The sequence below is a fragment of the Heterodontus francisci genome, chromosome 37, assembly GCF_036365525.1.
Source record: "Heterodontus francisci isolate sHetFra1 chromosome 37, sHetFra1.hap1, whole genome shotgun sequence".
Classification (NCBI taxonomy): domain Eukaryota; kingdom Metazoa; phylum Chordata; class Chondrichthyes; order Heterodontiformes; family Heterodontidae; genus Heterodontus; species Heterodontus francisci.
This window is the reverse complement of record NC_090407.1, coordinates 2,006,798-2,023,901: the sequence shown is the minus strand read 5'-3', so window position 1 is coordinate 2,023,901 and position 17,104 is coordinate 2,006,798. Positions and strand designations below refer to the sequence as shown.

The following is a 17,104-nucleotide window of genomic DNA, read 5'->3' as shown; positions in this document are numbered from 1 at the left end:
AAGCCTTACTGAAGTCCATGTATACTACATCAACTGTTTTACCTTCATCGACATGTCTATTCACCTCCTCGAAAAATTCTATCAAGTTAGTTCGACACGATCTCCCCTTGACAAAGCCATGCTGATTATCCCCGGTTAATCCCTGCCTCTCCAAGTGGAGATTAATCTTGTCCCTCTTTGTCTTGGGAATTCTCTTCCTCAAAAGTCGGTGGAAGCAGATTCTTTGAATATTTTTATGGCAGAGGTAGATAGATTCTTGATAAGCAAGGGGGTGGAAGGTTATTGGGGGTAGGTGGAAATGTGGAGTAATCAGTTCAGCCATGAACTTATTCAATGCGGAGCAGGCTCGAAGGGCCGAGTGGCCTCCTCCTGATCCTAATTCGTTTGTTCTTATGTGTTACCAAACTTTTCATTTCCCACAGCTGGACCAGTGGCTCCATGGTTTGCTCCTTGTGGGAAATGCATCCTCCAGTCTCCTTCCACCTGCCACAATTTTCACCCATCCTTGTCCATTTATAGACCACACCCTAATTTCCAAGCACCCCCAGCACATGACACTCACTTCAGTGGATATGTAAATAAGCCAACCCATGAAACTCTGGCAGAATCAGCTCTGCAGAACATGGGCAGGCAGGACTCCATTTTCATTGGTGCAAATCCAGCATAGTCCATTCTGTGGAATTTTGGGGCCAAGGCAGGAATTACAGACCAATAATAACCCTACAAAACCAAAAGTTCTGTCAAACAACAGCGCCTCATTTTAATGGCATTCTTTCAAATTGCTGGGTGGTTTCTGGACTGACCTTGCTTCGTTATAGCATCCCTTGGTGTATATCATCATTCAGTTCCCAGTATAATTGTACACCTGTTTTATAGTGCGGAAATAAAAGGCCTCTATGCTCCCTTTGCTGGCTTTATGGTAAATACCCAGTGTGGAACGGAGCTATGTGAACCAGGAAGATCAAAGGTTCAATCTTCAGTCTGCACTGAATTAGCTGACCTCAGCTGGGACAGCAATAATGGCATCACAACTGGCCTCAGTTCCCTAGATACGATGGAGAAAAGTTCTAGCTGATCATCTTTATCCTCTTAGCCATTGGGAAGTGCATGTCGGTTAGGATGTTGCATGAGGACAGGATTAGATTCAGCTTTGACGTTCCCCTGCCTCATCAGCCCTCCCCTCCCAAACACCTTCCACCAACAAGCATCTTCCCACCTCATAGCACCTCTTGCTTTCTCAGTGGCCACCCTCGTGCAGAGATCCAGCAGCTGAATTCTAGCTCTGACAGGAGATCTTTCAATCAGACAGGCCTTGAATAGACACCCAGGGGCACATGTAGCAGCAAGTCAAGTTGAAGTGTGCCAGAAGTGGCCTCCTGGCATGAAATCCTGTGAAAATTGATTGGTATCGGATATTTCACTTTTGTTGAAGTGCAGGGAAATTGTAATTTATTATTATTTTTGATTATGTTTTTCATTATATCACTATCTGGGGCCTTCATCACCTTCCATACCCAAATTAAAGCCAGTTGGTTGCTGTGATTTGTTGCTGAACATCTGCCAAATTGACATGTCCCAAATTCCCTTCGAACCTTTCAGTTAAGCTTTATTAAGCCAACGATCACAGTCATGGTGTTTTACCACATTCATTTTACTTCTGTTAGACAGGTTCAGTTGAGTGACACCTTTTATTGGACCAACATTGGAGTTCAAATCAAGTGTCCAGGGTTGCATAGCATCCACGACCAGCTGAGGAAAAGGGGGATTGACAATTACTTGCAAGTTATCCTTAATATTCCAAAGAGTAAGATAAAGTGCACTTTGGTGAGACTTGAGGGAATTGATGTCAAGCACATAAGATGGGTGAAGTGATAGCATTGTGAAGATATTTAAAGGAAGGGTAAGGGAGGCCAAGAGGTTTAGGGGGATTTTCAGGGAGCAGGACCTGGGTGGTAATGATTCTTCAACATTACCTGCACTCCCGCCCCACAATGATGGGGCAGAGAAGAGGGTGTTGGGGTGAGGTGGTGTGGAGAAATGCAAAATAGATCATTGTCAGAGAAATCGGAATGATCAGAAGGGAAATAGGATTAGAGAAGATTGAAGAGATGGGCCTTGGAGGAAGTAGAAGCCAATGGTGAAGACTTTCAACTTAATGGGTTAAGGAATGAAGAGCCAATATAGGTCAGTGATAATGGGGGATGTGGGCAAACAGGGCTTACTACACCCCCCCCCCCTCAACTCCCCCCCTCAACTCCCCCCCTCAACTCCCCCCCTCAACTCCCCCCCTCAACTCCCCCCCTCAACTCCCCCACACTACTCCCCCACGCTACCCCCACTAAACTCCCCCACGCTACCCCCCTCAACTCCCTCACACTACCCCCGTCAACTCCCCCACACTACTCCCCCACGCTACCCCCACTAAACTCCCCCACGCTACCCCCCTCAACTCCCTCACACTACCCCCGTCAACTCCCCCACACTACTCCCCCACGCTACCCCCACTAAACTCCCCCACGCTACCCCCCTCAACTCCCCCACGCTACTCCCCCTCAACTCCCCCACACTACTCCCCCACGCTACCCCCACTAAACTCCCCCACGCTACCCCCCTCAACTCCCTCACACTACCCCCGTCAACTCCCCCACACTACTCCCCCACGCTACCCCCACTAAACTCCCCCACGCTACCCCCCTCAACTCCCCCACGCTACTCCCCCTCAACTCCCCCACACTACTCCCTCACGCTACCCCCCTCAACTCCCTCACGCTAACCCCCCTCAACTCCCTCACGCTATGCACCCCCCAACTCTCCCCCCACACGACCTACCCATCCCCCACACTACCCCCCCTCAACTCCCCCACACGACCCACCCATCCCCCACACTTCCCCCCCCTCAACTCTCCCACACGACCCACCCATCCCCCACACTACCCCCCAACTCCCCCACACTACCCGCCCCCCCAACCCCCGCACACTGCCCACCCCCCCCCAGCTCCCCCACACTACCCCCCAACTTCCCCACACTACCCCCCCCCCCAACCCCCGCACACTGCCCACCCCCCCCAACTCCCCCACCAATCCCGACATGTCTTGCTGATGGTCGGGCAGTCTACAGCCACCCGCTATGGGAGCAGCCTGGAGCTGGTGCGCTGGGTGATGCTGCACGTTTGCCGCCCTTGGCTTACCAGTTCAATCTAAATGAGGTCAGGGCTTCCAAATGGCTCCAACATTCTTGATCTGTGGGAACAAGCGAACTACCAAGCACTTTGCCAGTTGCCTACCCGAAAGGTAAATTGAGTGTTTTTTTATCTGTCATTGCAGTTGCTGATCTGAAATGCAAAGTTTAGATTTGACTGGGAAATTGCTTATTGTTTGGTTGCTGTGGCACTTGTATATAATTCATGAGCTGCTTTGTTTTCTTTCCCTCTTGTGTGGTTTATCATCTAGGGATGCAGAATGGATGAACAGAGATGCCCTCTTCCACCACCTCTTAAAGTACGTGCAGTCTGCTGCTCTACCTTGCCAGAGTTGTGATCAAATGCTTTCTAAGATGATGTTAAACACATTGCCATTTAATACACAATAGTTAAGAGCTGACCAACATGTACTCAAGCTCCCCGATTTCACAAACAACTTTTACATGGAGCAGTTGTCAGAGTTCTGAGACAGGAAGGGCTATTTTGGTTTGGTTACCAGGGACAAGTTTCAACACCTCCCTTAAAAGGGAAATGAATTGGAAGTGCGAGTACCTGGGTTGGTATAATGCTGTGGTGTGTTGGAGTTCCAATGTCCTCTGCATTGAGATTTGCCATGTGGTGAGTTGCCAATCTTGGCTTTGTTGTCTTGGAAACTCCTGGGGGGAGAGGAAACATTCTGTTCAGAGAAGGTGGACAAATCAGGTGTCAGTCACTTTGGGTTGCTACTGTGCATCTCTTAGCAGCCAGTTGTAGAATAGCATTAGACCAAAGCTAAGAACAGGTCTGCAGGAAGAGAAGTTGTATAACATGGGAAGGTTTCCTCAGAGGAAAAAACAATTTTCATGAAATTCATCGTCTTTTAATTTCATTCTTGCAATGTTGGCATCGCTGGCATCTATTACTCATCACTAGTTACCCTAATTAACTGAGTGGCGAATTCAGCTGCTTCAGATGGCAGTTAAGAGCCAACCACACTGGTGTGGGGCTAGAGTCACAGACAGGCCAGACTGGGTAATAACAGCAGACTTCCTTCCCAGTTGGGTTGTTACGACAATCCGACAGCTTCACGGTCACTTTTACTGATAACTAATGTTCCCTCTAAGCTGCGGTGCGGTGCAGAAATTTGGATTGTGCCACGCAGGGAACAAACGGGCTGCACATAAGCGACGTTCCCTTTAAGATGCACGGCCACATGTCTATCTTAAAGGGCCTACGCAGTCCAACAAGCCGACTGCATACAGCAGACAGATGATAAAGGGAGCATTGCTGAAAACCAACTTTTTTTATTTCCAATTTTTTTTAAAAATTGGATTCAAATTCTCAAATTACCATTGTAGGATTTGAATTCGTATTCTCGAGATTACAAGGCCTGTCACATAACCACAACAATATTGTGGTAAAAAAATTAAATAATCAGAATCAAACACTTTCCAGAGCAATTTTGCTGTGCTGGGAGATTTTCAGGAATAGCGACCCTGGTTGATTTCCTTTCTGCCTCCTCCTAAGCAAACTCAGCTTAGATCAAGGCTTAAACCAGGAACCTCCCTGCACTTTAGATTCAATACTGCGCTGATCAGTGCATTGACCGGTAAACCATCATGGCGAGTTTTTAATATGAAATTGTCTTCAAAAAATTTGCTTGAAACATCACGCACAAAACTGTAGTGATCATGTAATAAAATTACATTGTCTTATCTTCCAGACAGAAGAAGATTACATTCCTTACCCCAGTGTTCATGAGGTATGGCATTCTGATTGTTTTTTTAATAACATGCAGCTAATGTTAATTGCCACAAAATGCAATTTCTTCTGCAACTGGAAACAATTCCAGATGTGGAGCTGTGTTGTAAAAGGGGTCTCCAGTTTTGTTGCAAATTAGCACTGGTTTGGATGCTTTATCTACCAAGAGTCATAGAGTAATTTACAGCACAGAAGGAGGCCATTCAGGCCATCGACTCCATGCAGGCTCTCCACAGAGCTATCCAGTCAGTCCCACTCCCCTGCTCAATCCCTGTAGCCCTGCAAGTCTATTCCCCTCAAGTGGTCATCCAACTTCCTCTTGAAGTCATTGATCATCTCCGCTTCCACCATCCTTGTGGGCAGTGAGTTCCAGGCCAGTACCATCCACTGCATAAAAACATTGTTTCTCATATTCCCCCTGCCCAAAATCTACAATCTGTGTCCTCTCATCCTTGTACCATTAGTTAATGGGAACAGCTTTTCCTTGCCTAACTTATCTAAGCCCGTCATAATCTTGTACACTTCTATTACCTCTCCCCTCAATCTCCTTTGTTCTAAGGAGAACAAACCCAGCTTTTCCAATCAAACCTTGTAACTAACCTCCTCTATTCCTGGAACCATTCTGGTAAATCTCTGCACCATCTACGCTTATTAAAGAAAAATGTATAGGTAGTGTGGTCAGTGGTGCCAGATAGCTTTTGAAAAGTTGAAGGCAATTTCATCAACCTGCTGCTTTCATCTTTCTCAGCATTAACAAACAGATGCTCCTACTTTTATGAAATGAGTCCTTTGGCCAAGCTCTAGAACAGACTGATTGGAGATATTGGGAGATTATCTTGCACTGTTGCTGGCTGTGCCTTTGCTTTCGAGACCGTTATTGATTGGATTCCAGCACCAGTAAAGACTGCAATTCATTAGAAAAGGTTCTGAATTCTATAAATGGACCATAAGTTCTACACTTCACAAATTTTAATGAGAGCATTAGGGGTGCACTAAATTTTACTACTTGTGGTACAGCGTCCTGAGAGCAAAGCAGGGAGTAAGTGCACTCTGTTAAATGCTTTTCGTCATTGTTGGAATTTAAATCTAAACAACTACCATTGTGGGCATGACTTCAGTGCTACTGTTTACAGCCAGAGGTGAAACTTATTTTATATAGAAAAACTCTCAACATTGTGCTGTGTATATAATTAGATTCACTGTTTAGACTCTGGTGTACAAATTCACAATAATTGCAAGAAGAATGGAAGATGAAGTTTTAAAAATAATCTTTACACAGTGACGGTTCATATTATGAAATTCTATCCTACCAGTGATTGTTGAAGCAGATTTCATAAATTCTTTTAAAAGACAATTAGATAGCTGCTTGAAAAAGAGGAATGTTAAAAGATTATAGGAGTTACCGGCACACCAGCACAGATGATGGGCCGAATGACCTGTTTCCATGTTGTAACATTCAGTGATTCTAAAAGACAGGAAACAAACAGCCGGGATTAATTCTGACTTTGATTTCTAGGCCAACAGGCAGAATGTTTAGGTCCACAGCTTAAAGCAGATGCAAAAAAAAATGTTTCCTAAAATGTTCAGTTTGTCTTCAAGCACTCACTCACTTGCATACATTTAATCAAAATAGTTTCACTGGCAAATTTATTTGTTTTATGTAACGCATGTTACTTGAAAGAGATTCTGGTGAACATATATATTTATAAAATTCCTGTCATAGTTGCTCCAATGTTTTTGACACTGATGATATAAAGAAATCGTAGGAAAAATTCTGAGATTTCAGAAATACTCCATAGAAGAGAATTCTAGCGATGATCATGATTCACAGCACTTACCTTATGTCTCTGAAGGTACCTGTTTTTAGTCAGTCAGGTTTTTAAAGATCAACATTTGTAATATTGTAGGATGGTTCTCCCAGCCTCTCGCCAATACCACATTGTTAAAGAGCTGGGTAACACCCGAATAAACAGTGTAAACGGCTAAAAGGAGACATTGCCACTATTTCTCTGGGGATTTCTCTGATGTTACAGTCGGAGATCGAGAGAAACCTGCGGAAATTCGCCCATCAAATCCTTCTCTCGCCTCTGGTCTCTAAATTCATTTTCTCATCCGCAACTTTTCTTGTCTCCCTGTTTTATTTGTCCCATTGTACTAAAGTATAATTTATATTTATATAACACCTTTAATGTAGCAATGCCTGCAGAGTCTCATCGACAGGTTTGCGTCTGCCTGCAATGAATTTGGCCGAACCATCAGCCTCAAGAAAACGAACATCATGGGGCAGGATGTCAGAAATGCTCCATCCATCAATATTGGCGACCACGCTCTGGAAGTGGTTCAAGAGTTCACCTACCTAGGCTCAACTATCACCAGTAACCTGTCTCTAGATGCAGAAATCAACAAGCGCATGGGTAAGGCTTCCACTGCTATGTCCAGACTGGCCAAGAGAGTGTGGGAAAATGGCGCACTGACACGGAACACAAAAGTCCGAGTGTATCAGGCCTGTGTCCTCAGTACCTTGCTCTACGGCAGCGAGGCCTGGACAACGTATGCCAGCCAAGAGCGACGTCTCAATTCATTCCATCTTCGCTGCCTTCGGAGAATACTTGGCATCAGGTGGCAGGACTATATCTCCAACACAGAAGTCCTTGAAGCGGCCAACACCCCCAGCTTATACACACTACTGAGTCAGCGGCGCTTGAGATGGCTTGGCCATGTGAGCCGCATGGAAGATGGCAGGATCCCCAAAGACACATTGTACAGCGAGCTCGCCACTGGTATCAGACCCACCGGCCGTCCATGTCTCCGTTATAAAGACGTCTGCAAACGCGACATGAAATCGTGTGACATTGATCACAAGTCGTGGGAGTCAGTTGCCAGCGATCGCCAGAGCTGGCGGGCAGCCATAAAGACAGGGCTAAATTGTGGCGAGTCGAAGAGACTTAGTAGTTGGCAGGAAAAAAGACAGAGGCGCAAGGGGAGAGCCAACTGTGCAACAGCCCCAACAAACAAATTTCTTTGCAGCACCTGTGGAAGAGCCTGTCACTCCAGAATTGGCCTTTATAGCCACTCCAGGCGCTGCTTCACAAACCACTGACCACCTCCAGGCGCGTATCCATTGTCTCTCGAGACAAATTCTACATCTTACCTTGAATGCTACGAAGCAGCTGTTTACATTTTGTTTCTTCCTGTCTATCTAGATGTTCAGTCCTAACTGTGTTTAAGGTCAGTTCCCTTGGCTGGTTCTCCATCTCTTGAGGTGAGGGTGTTGGTTGAGTGTTGTGCTTTTTATTTTAGGTCCTCCAGCGTGAGACTCCTTATCCTATCATCCTGCTACCTCAGTTTGGAGGTTACTGGATCGAGGGAACAAACCACGAAATAACAAGCTCCCCTGAAACAAAGCAGCTGTCATCTCCTTCCAAACTCAAGCTGGAATGTAACACAATAGCCAAACTCTACAGGAAACAGTTCTTGGGAAAGGTATGGAGAAACTGATTGAGTTGTAACACACAGAACAGTCCATTAATCATAAATAAATGAACCATTTCTACAACAGAAAATAAATAGGATTACATTCTAAGATTACAGAACTACTATATGGAAGTCTAGGGAGATCACATTCCACAGCATATAAGCAGTCACCCTTTTCACCTCATGTCCCCAAAGGTGTCTCTTTCTTTTTAGTAAGTCAGGTTTTAAAGGCCAACATCTACAATGTTGCATGGTAGTTCTCCCAGTCGCCAGTAATAAGTACATCGTAAATGCTGGGGAACCCCAAAGAAACAGCTAAAAATGAATGTTGTTGCTGTTTCTCTGAGGGTTCCACTGAAGTTACAGGAGGAGATCAAGAGAACCTTGTGGAAATTCTCCCATCAAATCCTTCTCTCACCTCTAGTGTCCAAATGCATTTTCTCTGCCACAGTGTTTCTTGTCTCTGTTCTATTTATACTAAGTAAGCCCACTGTTCAATTAGCAAATGCACTCTATGGTGTTGTGTATGGAAGGAAGTGACAGAGAGGTGCTGTAATTTTATGGAATTCGGAAACGAAAGCATGAAAGAGGTTTAAATGACATGCACAGAGTTGCCAGTTGATGGATACAGCCCATTGCTTGTCAGGCTATTTCATTTGGAATGTGCTATCAATGGGTTTAGATCTTGATGAAAATCTCCTTCTGAATATTTAATTCAATCTTTGTTCTTTTTGAACCAGGAACATTTTAATTATTACTGCATGGACAGTGCACTGGGTCACTTAGTATTTTCCCTCAAGTATGATGTCATTGGTGACCAAGAACATCTCCGACTCTTGCTAAGGTAGGTCTGTGTGCAGGAAGAAGGCCCTGCATTTTTAAATTATATGGAAATACTGCCCATCAGTGACATAATCCATGCTTGTCACAGAAAGCTGCTTGGATTGGACAAATGGTGCTAACCATTTCCCAACGAAGACCATTTCAAAGGCACCGCTTACAACTTATTAATTGTGCCAACTATTTCGGGCAACTCAGTATATACTTCTGTACCCCTGGGCTTACCCATTTAAAACGTTCTGTTGATTTCATTCAAAGATGGCTTTTCAAGCAGCTCTAATCAGCTGTTCACACCTTGTTAATGTGTGTGATGGGAGACTGGCAACATAGGAAATAGGAGAATGAGTAGGCCATTCGGCCTTTCAAGCCTGCTGCACCATTCAACCAGATCATGGCTGATCTTCTACCTCAATGCCATTTTCCCACACTATCCCCATATCCCTTGATATTTTTACTATCTAGAAATATATCGATCTCTGTCTTGAACATACTCAATGATTGAGCCTCCACAGCCTCTGGGGTAGAGGATTCCAAAGATTCACCACCCTCTGAGTGAAGAAATTCCTCCTCATCTCAGTCCTAAATGGCCTACCTCTCATTCTGAGACTGTATCCCCTGGTTCTAGATCCCCGCACCCCCCCCCCCCCCCCCCCAGTCAGGGGAAACATCCTTCCTGCAACAACGCTGTCGAGCCCTGTAAGGATTTTTTTATGCTTCAATGAGATCACCTCTCATTCTTCTAAACTCTGGAGAATACAGGCCCTGTCTCCTCAATCTCTCCTCATAGGACAATCCCAGAATCAGTCTGCTGAACTTACATTGCACTCCCTCTATGGTAGGTAAAGAGACCAAAACTGTACACAATACTCCAGGTGCAGTCTTGCCAAGGCTGTATACAATTGTAGCAAGAGTTAGTTACTCCTGTACTCAAATCCTCTTGCAATAAAGGCCAACATACCATTTGCCTTCCTAAGTGCACCTGTGTGTTAGCTTTCAGTGACTTATGAACAAGGACACCCAGGTCCCTTTGGACATCAACACTTCCCAATCTCTCACCATTTAAGAAATACTCTGCATTTCTGTTTTTCCGACCAAAGTGGATAACTTTACATTTTTCCACATTATATTCCATCTGCCATGTTCTTGCCCACTCACTTAGCCTGTCTAAATACCCTTGAAGCCTCTTTGGATCTTCCTCACAACTCACATTCCCACCAAGCAAACTTGGAAATATTACTTTGGTCCCCACACATTAATCATTGATATAGATTGTGAATAGCTGGGGCCCAAGCACTGATCCTTGCAGTACCCCACTAGTCACATACTGCCAACCTGAGAATGATCCTTTAATTCCTATTCGCTGTTTTCTGTCCATTAATAAATGCTCAATCCATGCCAGTATATTGCCCCCAATCCCATGTGCTCTAATTTTGCTTACTAACCTCTTTTACAGTCTGTTTTTATGTTTCTTGCTAGTTTACTTTCATATTCTGTTTTCTCTTTATCACTTTGTTGGTCCTGCATGCTGAATTCTAAAATGCTCACAATCTTTAGACTTGCTACTTTTTTTTTTAGCAACTTTGAGCCTCTTCCTCTGACCTAATACAATCTTGAACTTCTCTTGTCAGCCATGGTTGGATCATTTTTCCTGCTGGGCTATTGTGCCTCAAAGGAATGTAAATTTCTTGTAAACCATGTACTAATTCTTTTAAATGCTAGCTATTGCTTGTCTAACATCAAACCTTTCAACGTAGTTTCCCAATCTACCACAACCAACTTGCCCCTCATACCTTAGTAGTTTCTTTTGTTTAGACTTAAGACACCAGTTTCGGATTGAACTACATCACTTTCAAACTTAAAGTAAACTTCTATCATATTATGGTCACTCTTCCCTAAAGGCCCTTTTACAACAAGATTATTAATCAGCTGTTTCTCATTGCACAATACCATATCTAAAATAACCCGTTCTCTAGTTGGTTCCTCAACATACTGCTCTAGAAAACCATCTCTAATACATTCCTGGAATTCATCCTCCACAGCATTAGTGCTAATTAGATTTACCCAGTCTATATGTAGATTACATTCCCCCTTGCTTACTGCATTACCCTTGTTACAGAAGGCATATGATAAAGTGCCACATCAAATGTTATTGCGGAAAATAAAAGCTCATGATATAGGGGGTAACATATTGGCATGAATAGAAGATTGGCTAGCTAACAGGAAACAGAGAGTAGGCATAAATGGGTCATTTTCTGATTGGCAAGATGTAACAAGTGGTGTGCCGCAGAGAGCAGTACTGGGGCCTCAACTTTTTGCAATTTATTTGAACGTCTTAGAAGAAGGGGCCGAAGTTATGGTTGCTAAATTGCTGATCACACAAAGATAGGTAGGAAAGTAAGTTGTGAAGAGGACGTAAGGGGGCTACAAAGGGATATAGATAGGTTAAGTGAGTGGGCAAAGATCTGGCAAATGGAGTATAATGTGGGAAAGTGTGAAATTGTCCATTTTAGCAGGAAGAATAAAAAAGAAGCATATGATCTATGATTGCGGACCTCTGAGATGCAGAGGGATCTGGGTGTCCTAGTGCATAAATCACAAAGGTTAGTATGCAAATACAGCGGGTAATTAGGAAAGCTACTCGAATTTTATCATTTATTGCGAGCAGAATTTAATACAGAAGTAGGGAGGTTATGCTTCAGCTATACAGGGCATTGGTGAGATCACATCTGGAGTACTGTGTACAGTACTGGTTTCCTTATTTATGGAAGGATGTAAATGCATTGGAGGTAGTACAGAGAAGGTTTACTAGACTAATACCTGGAATTGGCGGGTTGTCTTATGAGGACCAGTTGGACAGGCTAGGCTTGTATCCGTTGGAGTTTAGAAGAGTGAGAGGCAACTTGATTAAAACAATTAAGATTCTGAGGGGTCTTGACAGGGTGGATGTGGAAAGGATGTTTCCCCTGTGGGAGAATCTAGAACGAGGGGTCACTATTTAAAAATAAGGGGTCGTCAGTCTTTGGAACTCTCTTCCTCAAAAGGCAGTGGAAGCAGAAGTTTTGAATATTTTTAAGGCAGAGGGGTAGATAGATTCTTGATAAGCAAGGGGGTGAAAGGTTATCAGGGATAGGCGGGAATGTGGAGTTGAGGTTACAATCCGATCAGCTATGATCTTGTTGAATGGCGGAGCAGGCTCGAAGGGCCGAGTGGCCTACTCTTGCTCCTAATTCATATGTTTGTATGAACATGCACCTCTAATTTCCTGATTTATGCCATGCCCTACATTACCACTACTGTTTAGTGGCCTGTAAACAACTCCTATCAATGTTTATTGCTCCTTGCTGTTTCTTAGATCTAGGCCAAACTGATTCTACAATTTGATCTTTCGATCTAAGATCTCATCATCTTTTAAGAGCACGACCCCAGCTCCTTTTCGCCTATCCTTCCTAAATGTCAAATACCCTTGAACATTCAGTTCAACATGCAGCTGCTAACCGTTACTATTGACATCACTGTGTAAACCAATGAGTTGAAGGTGGGAGCGTGGTTAGCAGCTGGCAGGACTGGGTTAAAAACAATGTCAGTCACACAGCAGGGCATGATTGGCAGGGGAATTACCCAATCATCCTTCTGACGAGGAATAATGGGGCCACTTTATGGGCAAAATACTGGGGTCACTCTGACAGGGTATGCTGGGTCACTCTCTAGGCTGGGAATGCCACAGTCACTCTGATTGGGAATACTGGAGTAACCCCATTGATTGTGCCTATCCACAAACATTCATTCCCTCCACCACCGACACACAGTGGCAGCAGTGTGTACCATCTACAAGATGCACTGCAGCATGGTTGGAGTCATACCTAGCACAAAGGAAGATGGTTGTGGTTGTTGGAGGTCAAGCATCTGAGCTCCAGGACATCACTGCAGGAGTTCCTCAGGGTAGTGTCCTAGGCCCAATCATCTTCAGCTGCTTCATCAATGACCTTCCTTCAATCATAAGGTCAGAAGTAGGGATGTTTGCTGATGATTGCACAATGTTCAGCACCATTCGTGACTGCTCAGTTACTGAAGCAGTCCGTGTAGAAATGCAGCAAGACCTGGACAATATCCATGCTTGGGCTGATAAGTGGCAAGTAACATTCACGCCACACAAGTGCCAGGCAATGACCATCTCCAACAAAAGAGAATCTAACCATCTCCCCTTGACATTCAATGGCATCATGATTGCTGAATCCCCCACTATCAACATCCTGGGGGTTACCGTTGACCAGAAATTGAACTAGAGTAGCCATATAAATACAGTGGCTACAAGAGTAGGTCAGAGGCTAGGAATCCTGCGGCGAGTAACTCACCTCCTGATTCCCCAAAGCCTGTCCACCATCTACAAGGCACAAGTCAGGAGTGTGATGGAATACTCTCCACTTGCCTGGATAGGTGCAGCTCCAACAACACTCAAGAAGCTCAACACCATCCAGGACAAAGCAGCCCACTTGATTGGCACCCCATCTACAAACATTCACTCCTTCCACCACCGACGCACAGTGGCAGCAGTGTGTACCATCTACAAGATGCACTGCAGCAATGCACCAAGGCTCCTTCGACAGCACCTTCCGAACCTGCGACTTCTACCACCTAGAAGAACAAGGACAGCAAATGCATGGGAGCACCATCACCTGCAAGCCACACACCATCCTGATTTGGAACTATATTGCCGTTCCTTCACTGTCACTGGGTCAAAATCCTGGAACTCCTTCCTAACAGCAGTGTGGGTGTACCTACCCCACATGGGCTGCAGTGGTTCATGAGGAAGCTCACCACCACCTTCTCCAGGGCAATTAGGGATGGGCAATAAATGTTGGCCTAGCCAGCAACGCCCACATCCCAGGAATTAATAAAAAAAAGTCACTCTGACTGGGAATACTGGGGTCACTATGGGCCAGAATGTTGTGGTTCCTTTATGCAGTGGGGCAGTTGCTAAGTGAGACGTCCTGATTTTTAGAAAGATGTTGGCTACTTCCCTTTTTGGTTTTACTCTGTAAAGTGGGAAAATCTCTTTCACACCAATTCACCCACGAATGCGAGGCTATAATCTTATCTCGAGAGTTTAGTTAAAACTGATCTTCATTGTCATGAACTTTGCTGATCCTTGGAATCCAAAGCTACTGCTTCAAAGTAACCATTATGCTGTTTCATCCTTTTACACTGACGTTTGTTACTCTGCATATGTTTGATACTTGAACCTAATTTCAAGTCAAGTTCTATTGGTTTCACAAAATGTAACAAAGAATTTTGTAATTCAGACATTCAAATATTTTGCTTAAAGGCTTCATTAAAAAGTGTTTGGCAAAATAGTTCTCTTTTGTTTAAAAACATAAAAGGGAATAAAATTAATCATCTGGAGCATATCTTTATTGATTTAAATTATTTTCTCCACAGAACCAAATACAAAACCTATCAGGATGTGATCCCCATATCTTGTCTCACTGAATTTCCTAATATAGTTCAAATGGCAAAGGTATGTAACTGCACTCGCATCTTTCTTTAGTAACAAGGTGTACCCTGGTTAAGTGTTTAACTCTCAGTTGGACACACTGGATATGAAGTGGTGTCAGCATGTTGTACCCAAATGTTTTGGGATCTGTAACCACGGCATTTCAGAACCATTTGTTCTATCTGAAGTGTTTAGTAACCTTTCTGAGAGGTGTGATAGTGCTATAATCATTGTGAATCTTCTCCTTAACAAAGTCACAATGGCCAAGTTATTACGATACAAAAGCTAATGTGTACACATGAAATGTATTGTAATGGTATGTTGTAGGGCCAAAGCAGCATGAATCCAGATCATAATGGTGCTTCACTGAGAGCTCAGTGGTTTGCCTGGGCAGTGATTTGGTCTGGGTCTGACACCAGTGAGCAGCACAAAGGTGGCAGTTTGTTGGATAGGGACAGAAGGTGCTGGTCCAGTGGCAGTTTGATAGAGAGAGGAGGTCTAGCTGCAGCATGACTGATTGTTAAAAAGAGGCACAGACTCATAGCTAACTCCTCAACTGATCGCTCGCTCCCGTCTCCGGCTGCGCCACGCTCCCGTCTCTGGTCAGTTTGGATGCTGTACAGTTTGTTAAGGAGGCAAAAACACAAAACGGTCGAGGAGTTGGAGCAAATTTTATCCAGTTCTAGCACTGCAAAATCATTGTTCGAAACTGTTCCCAGAGGAATGTGATATTGCCTGTTCAAGTTCCAGATAAAAGAGATAAAGAGGACTTGTCTGTATCTGTTTTTGTAAAGCTATGATTTATTTATACTGAGCTTTCTGGCAGTACTCTGGCAGAAAATGGTAAACAGTTCTTGCAGTTCTGTGTTAATCTTGGAAAAATCAGATGTGCTCCATATTTTGCTTTGTTGGAAGAAGTTTTAACTCTTCAGCAATGTCAAATGTGTAGTTTAATTAAAGCTGATTCAATCTTAGTTTGGGTGTCAGAGGAAATCTCACATCATTCCTGCTTCTCTGCTGCTGAAGTAAAACCACAGCTTTTAAGTTGCAAACTTTCCAAAGCTTAATTTAAATGCCAGAAATTGCTATTGGTGACGGTAGTGAACTTAATGAGTTTGTACGACATCTCACCCCATTTTAAAAAAACAAATAGAGGACAGTTAAAAGCTATTCAAAAATACTTTAAGCATTTTAACTGTTATCAGAATAGCCTATAATTTTAGGAAGTTCCCATTACTAAGTTTTTAACATTGGTTTTCTGAAGACAGAATTGGATTTTCAGTAACAATTCAAGGAAGCCAGCGCTGTGACCCTGTGTAAGGATCCATCACAGTAAAGTGTATTCCCCTGATGTTGAGCCTGAATGCTGGCTTTTAGCATTCTGAAGCAATATCACCCTGGCACCTGTGGTATAAAGGCAGCTTTGTATACAACAGAATTCAAGATGGTTTCCACTTTGATTAGTGGGCATAAAGGAACCAACTCTGCTTCTCTTTCCACAGATGCTGCCAGACCTGCTGAGTGGTTCCAGCATTTCTTGTTTTTATTTCAGATTTCCAGCATCCGCAGTATTTTGCTTTTATAAAGGAACCAACCTTCTGCAGTGTTTCAAGCCATTTCTATGAAATCTCATCAAAACATTTCAAGTGCCTTTCATGAGAATGAGATAGCTTCAGATTGAAATCATTTAACAAGCAACAACTCCATCTATTAAATATCCAGTTCCTTGGAACTATGTCTGTCTCTCACCCTCCATCTCTCTCTCTCCCTCCCACCCTCTCTCTCTCTCTCTCTCTCTCTCTCTCTCTCTCCCTCCACCCCCTCTCTCCCTCTCTCTCTCACCCCGTCCCTCTCTCTCTCTCTCTCTCTCTCTCACCCCGTCTCTCTCTCTCTCACCCCGTCTCTCTCTCTCTCACCCCGTCTCTCTCTCTCTCTCACCCCGTCTCTCTCTCTCTCTCACCCCGTCTCTCTCTCTCTCTCACCCCGTCTCTCTCTCTCTCACCCCGTCTCTCTCTCTCTCTCACCCCGTCTCTCTCTCTCTCTCACCCCGTCTCTCTCTCTCTCTCACCCCGTCTCTCTCTCTCTCTCACCCCGTCTCTCTCTCTCTCACCCCGTCTCTCTCTCTCTCACCCCGTCTCTCTCTCTCTCACCCCGTCTCTCTCTCTCTCACCCCGCCTCTCTCTCTATCTCTCTCCGCCTCTCTCTCTATCTCTCTCCCTGCCTCTCTCTCTATCTCTCTCCCTGCCTCTCTCTCTATCTCTCTCCCTGCCTCTCTCTCTATCTCTCTCCCTGCCTCTCTCTCTATCTCTCTCCCTGCCTCTCTCTCTATCTCTCTCCCTGCCTCTCTCTCTATCTCTCT

General features: G+C 44.3%; 1 protein-coding gene across 13 annotated transcripts in view; it reads left to right on the top strand.

Annotated features, from left to right (window-relative positions):
* The window catches only part of rap1gapa (RAP1 GTPase activating protein a), a 475,427-nt gene that overhangs the window by 342,742 nt on the left and 115,581 nt on the right, over positions 1–17,104 (top strand). For all 13 annotated transcript variants that reach the window (XM_068016826.1, XM_068016824.1, XM_068016829.1 and 10 more), the window contains 5 exons: positions 3,451–3,498; positions 4,903–4,941; positions 8,241–8,423; positions 9,155–9,258; positions 14,691–14,769. In XM_068016826.1, coding sequence (XP_067872927.1) covers positions 3,451–3,498; positions 4,903–4,941; positions 8,241–8,423; positions 9,155–9,258; positions 14,691–14,769 — 453 coding nt within the window. The remainder of the gene's footprint in view (positions 1–3,450; positions 3,499–4,902; positions 4,942–8,240; positions 8,424–9,154; positions 9,259–14,690; positions 14,770–17,104) is intronic.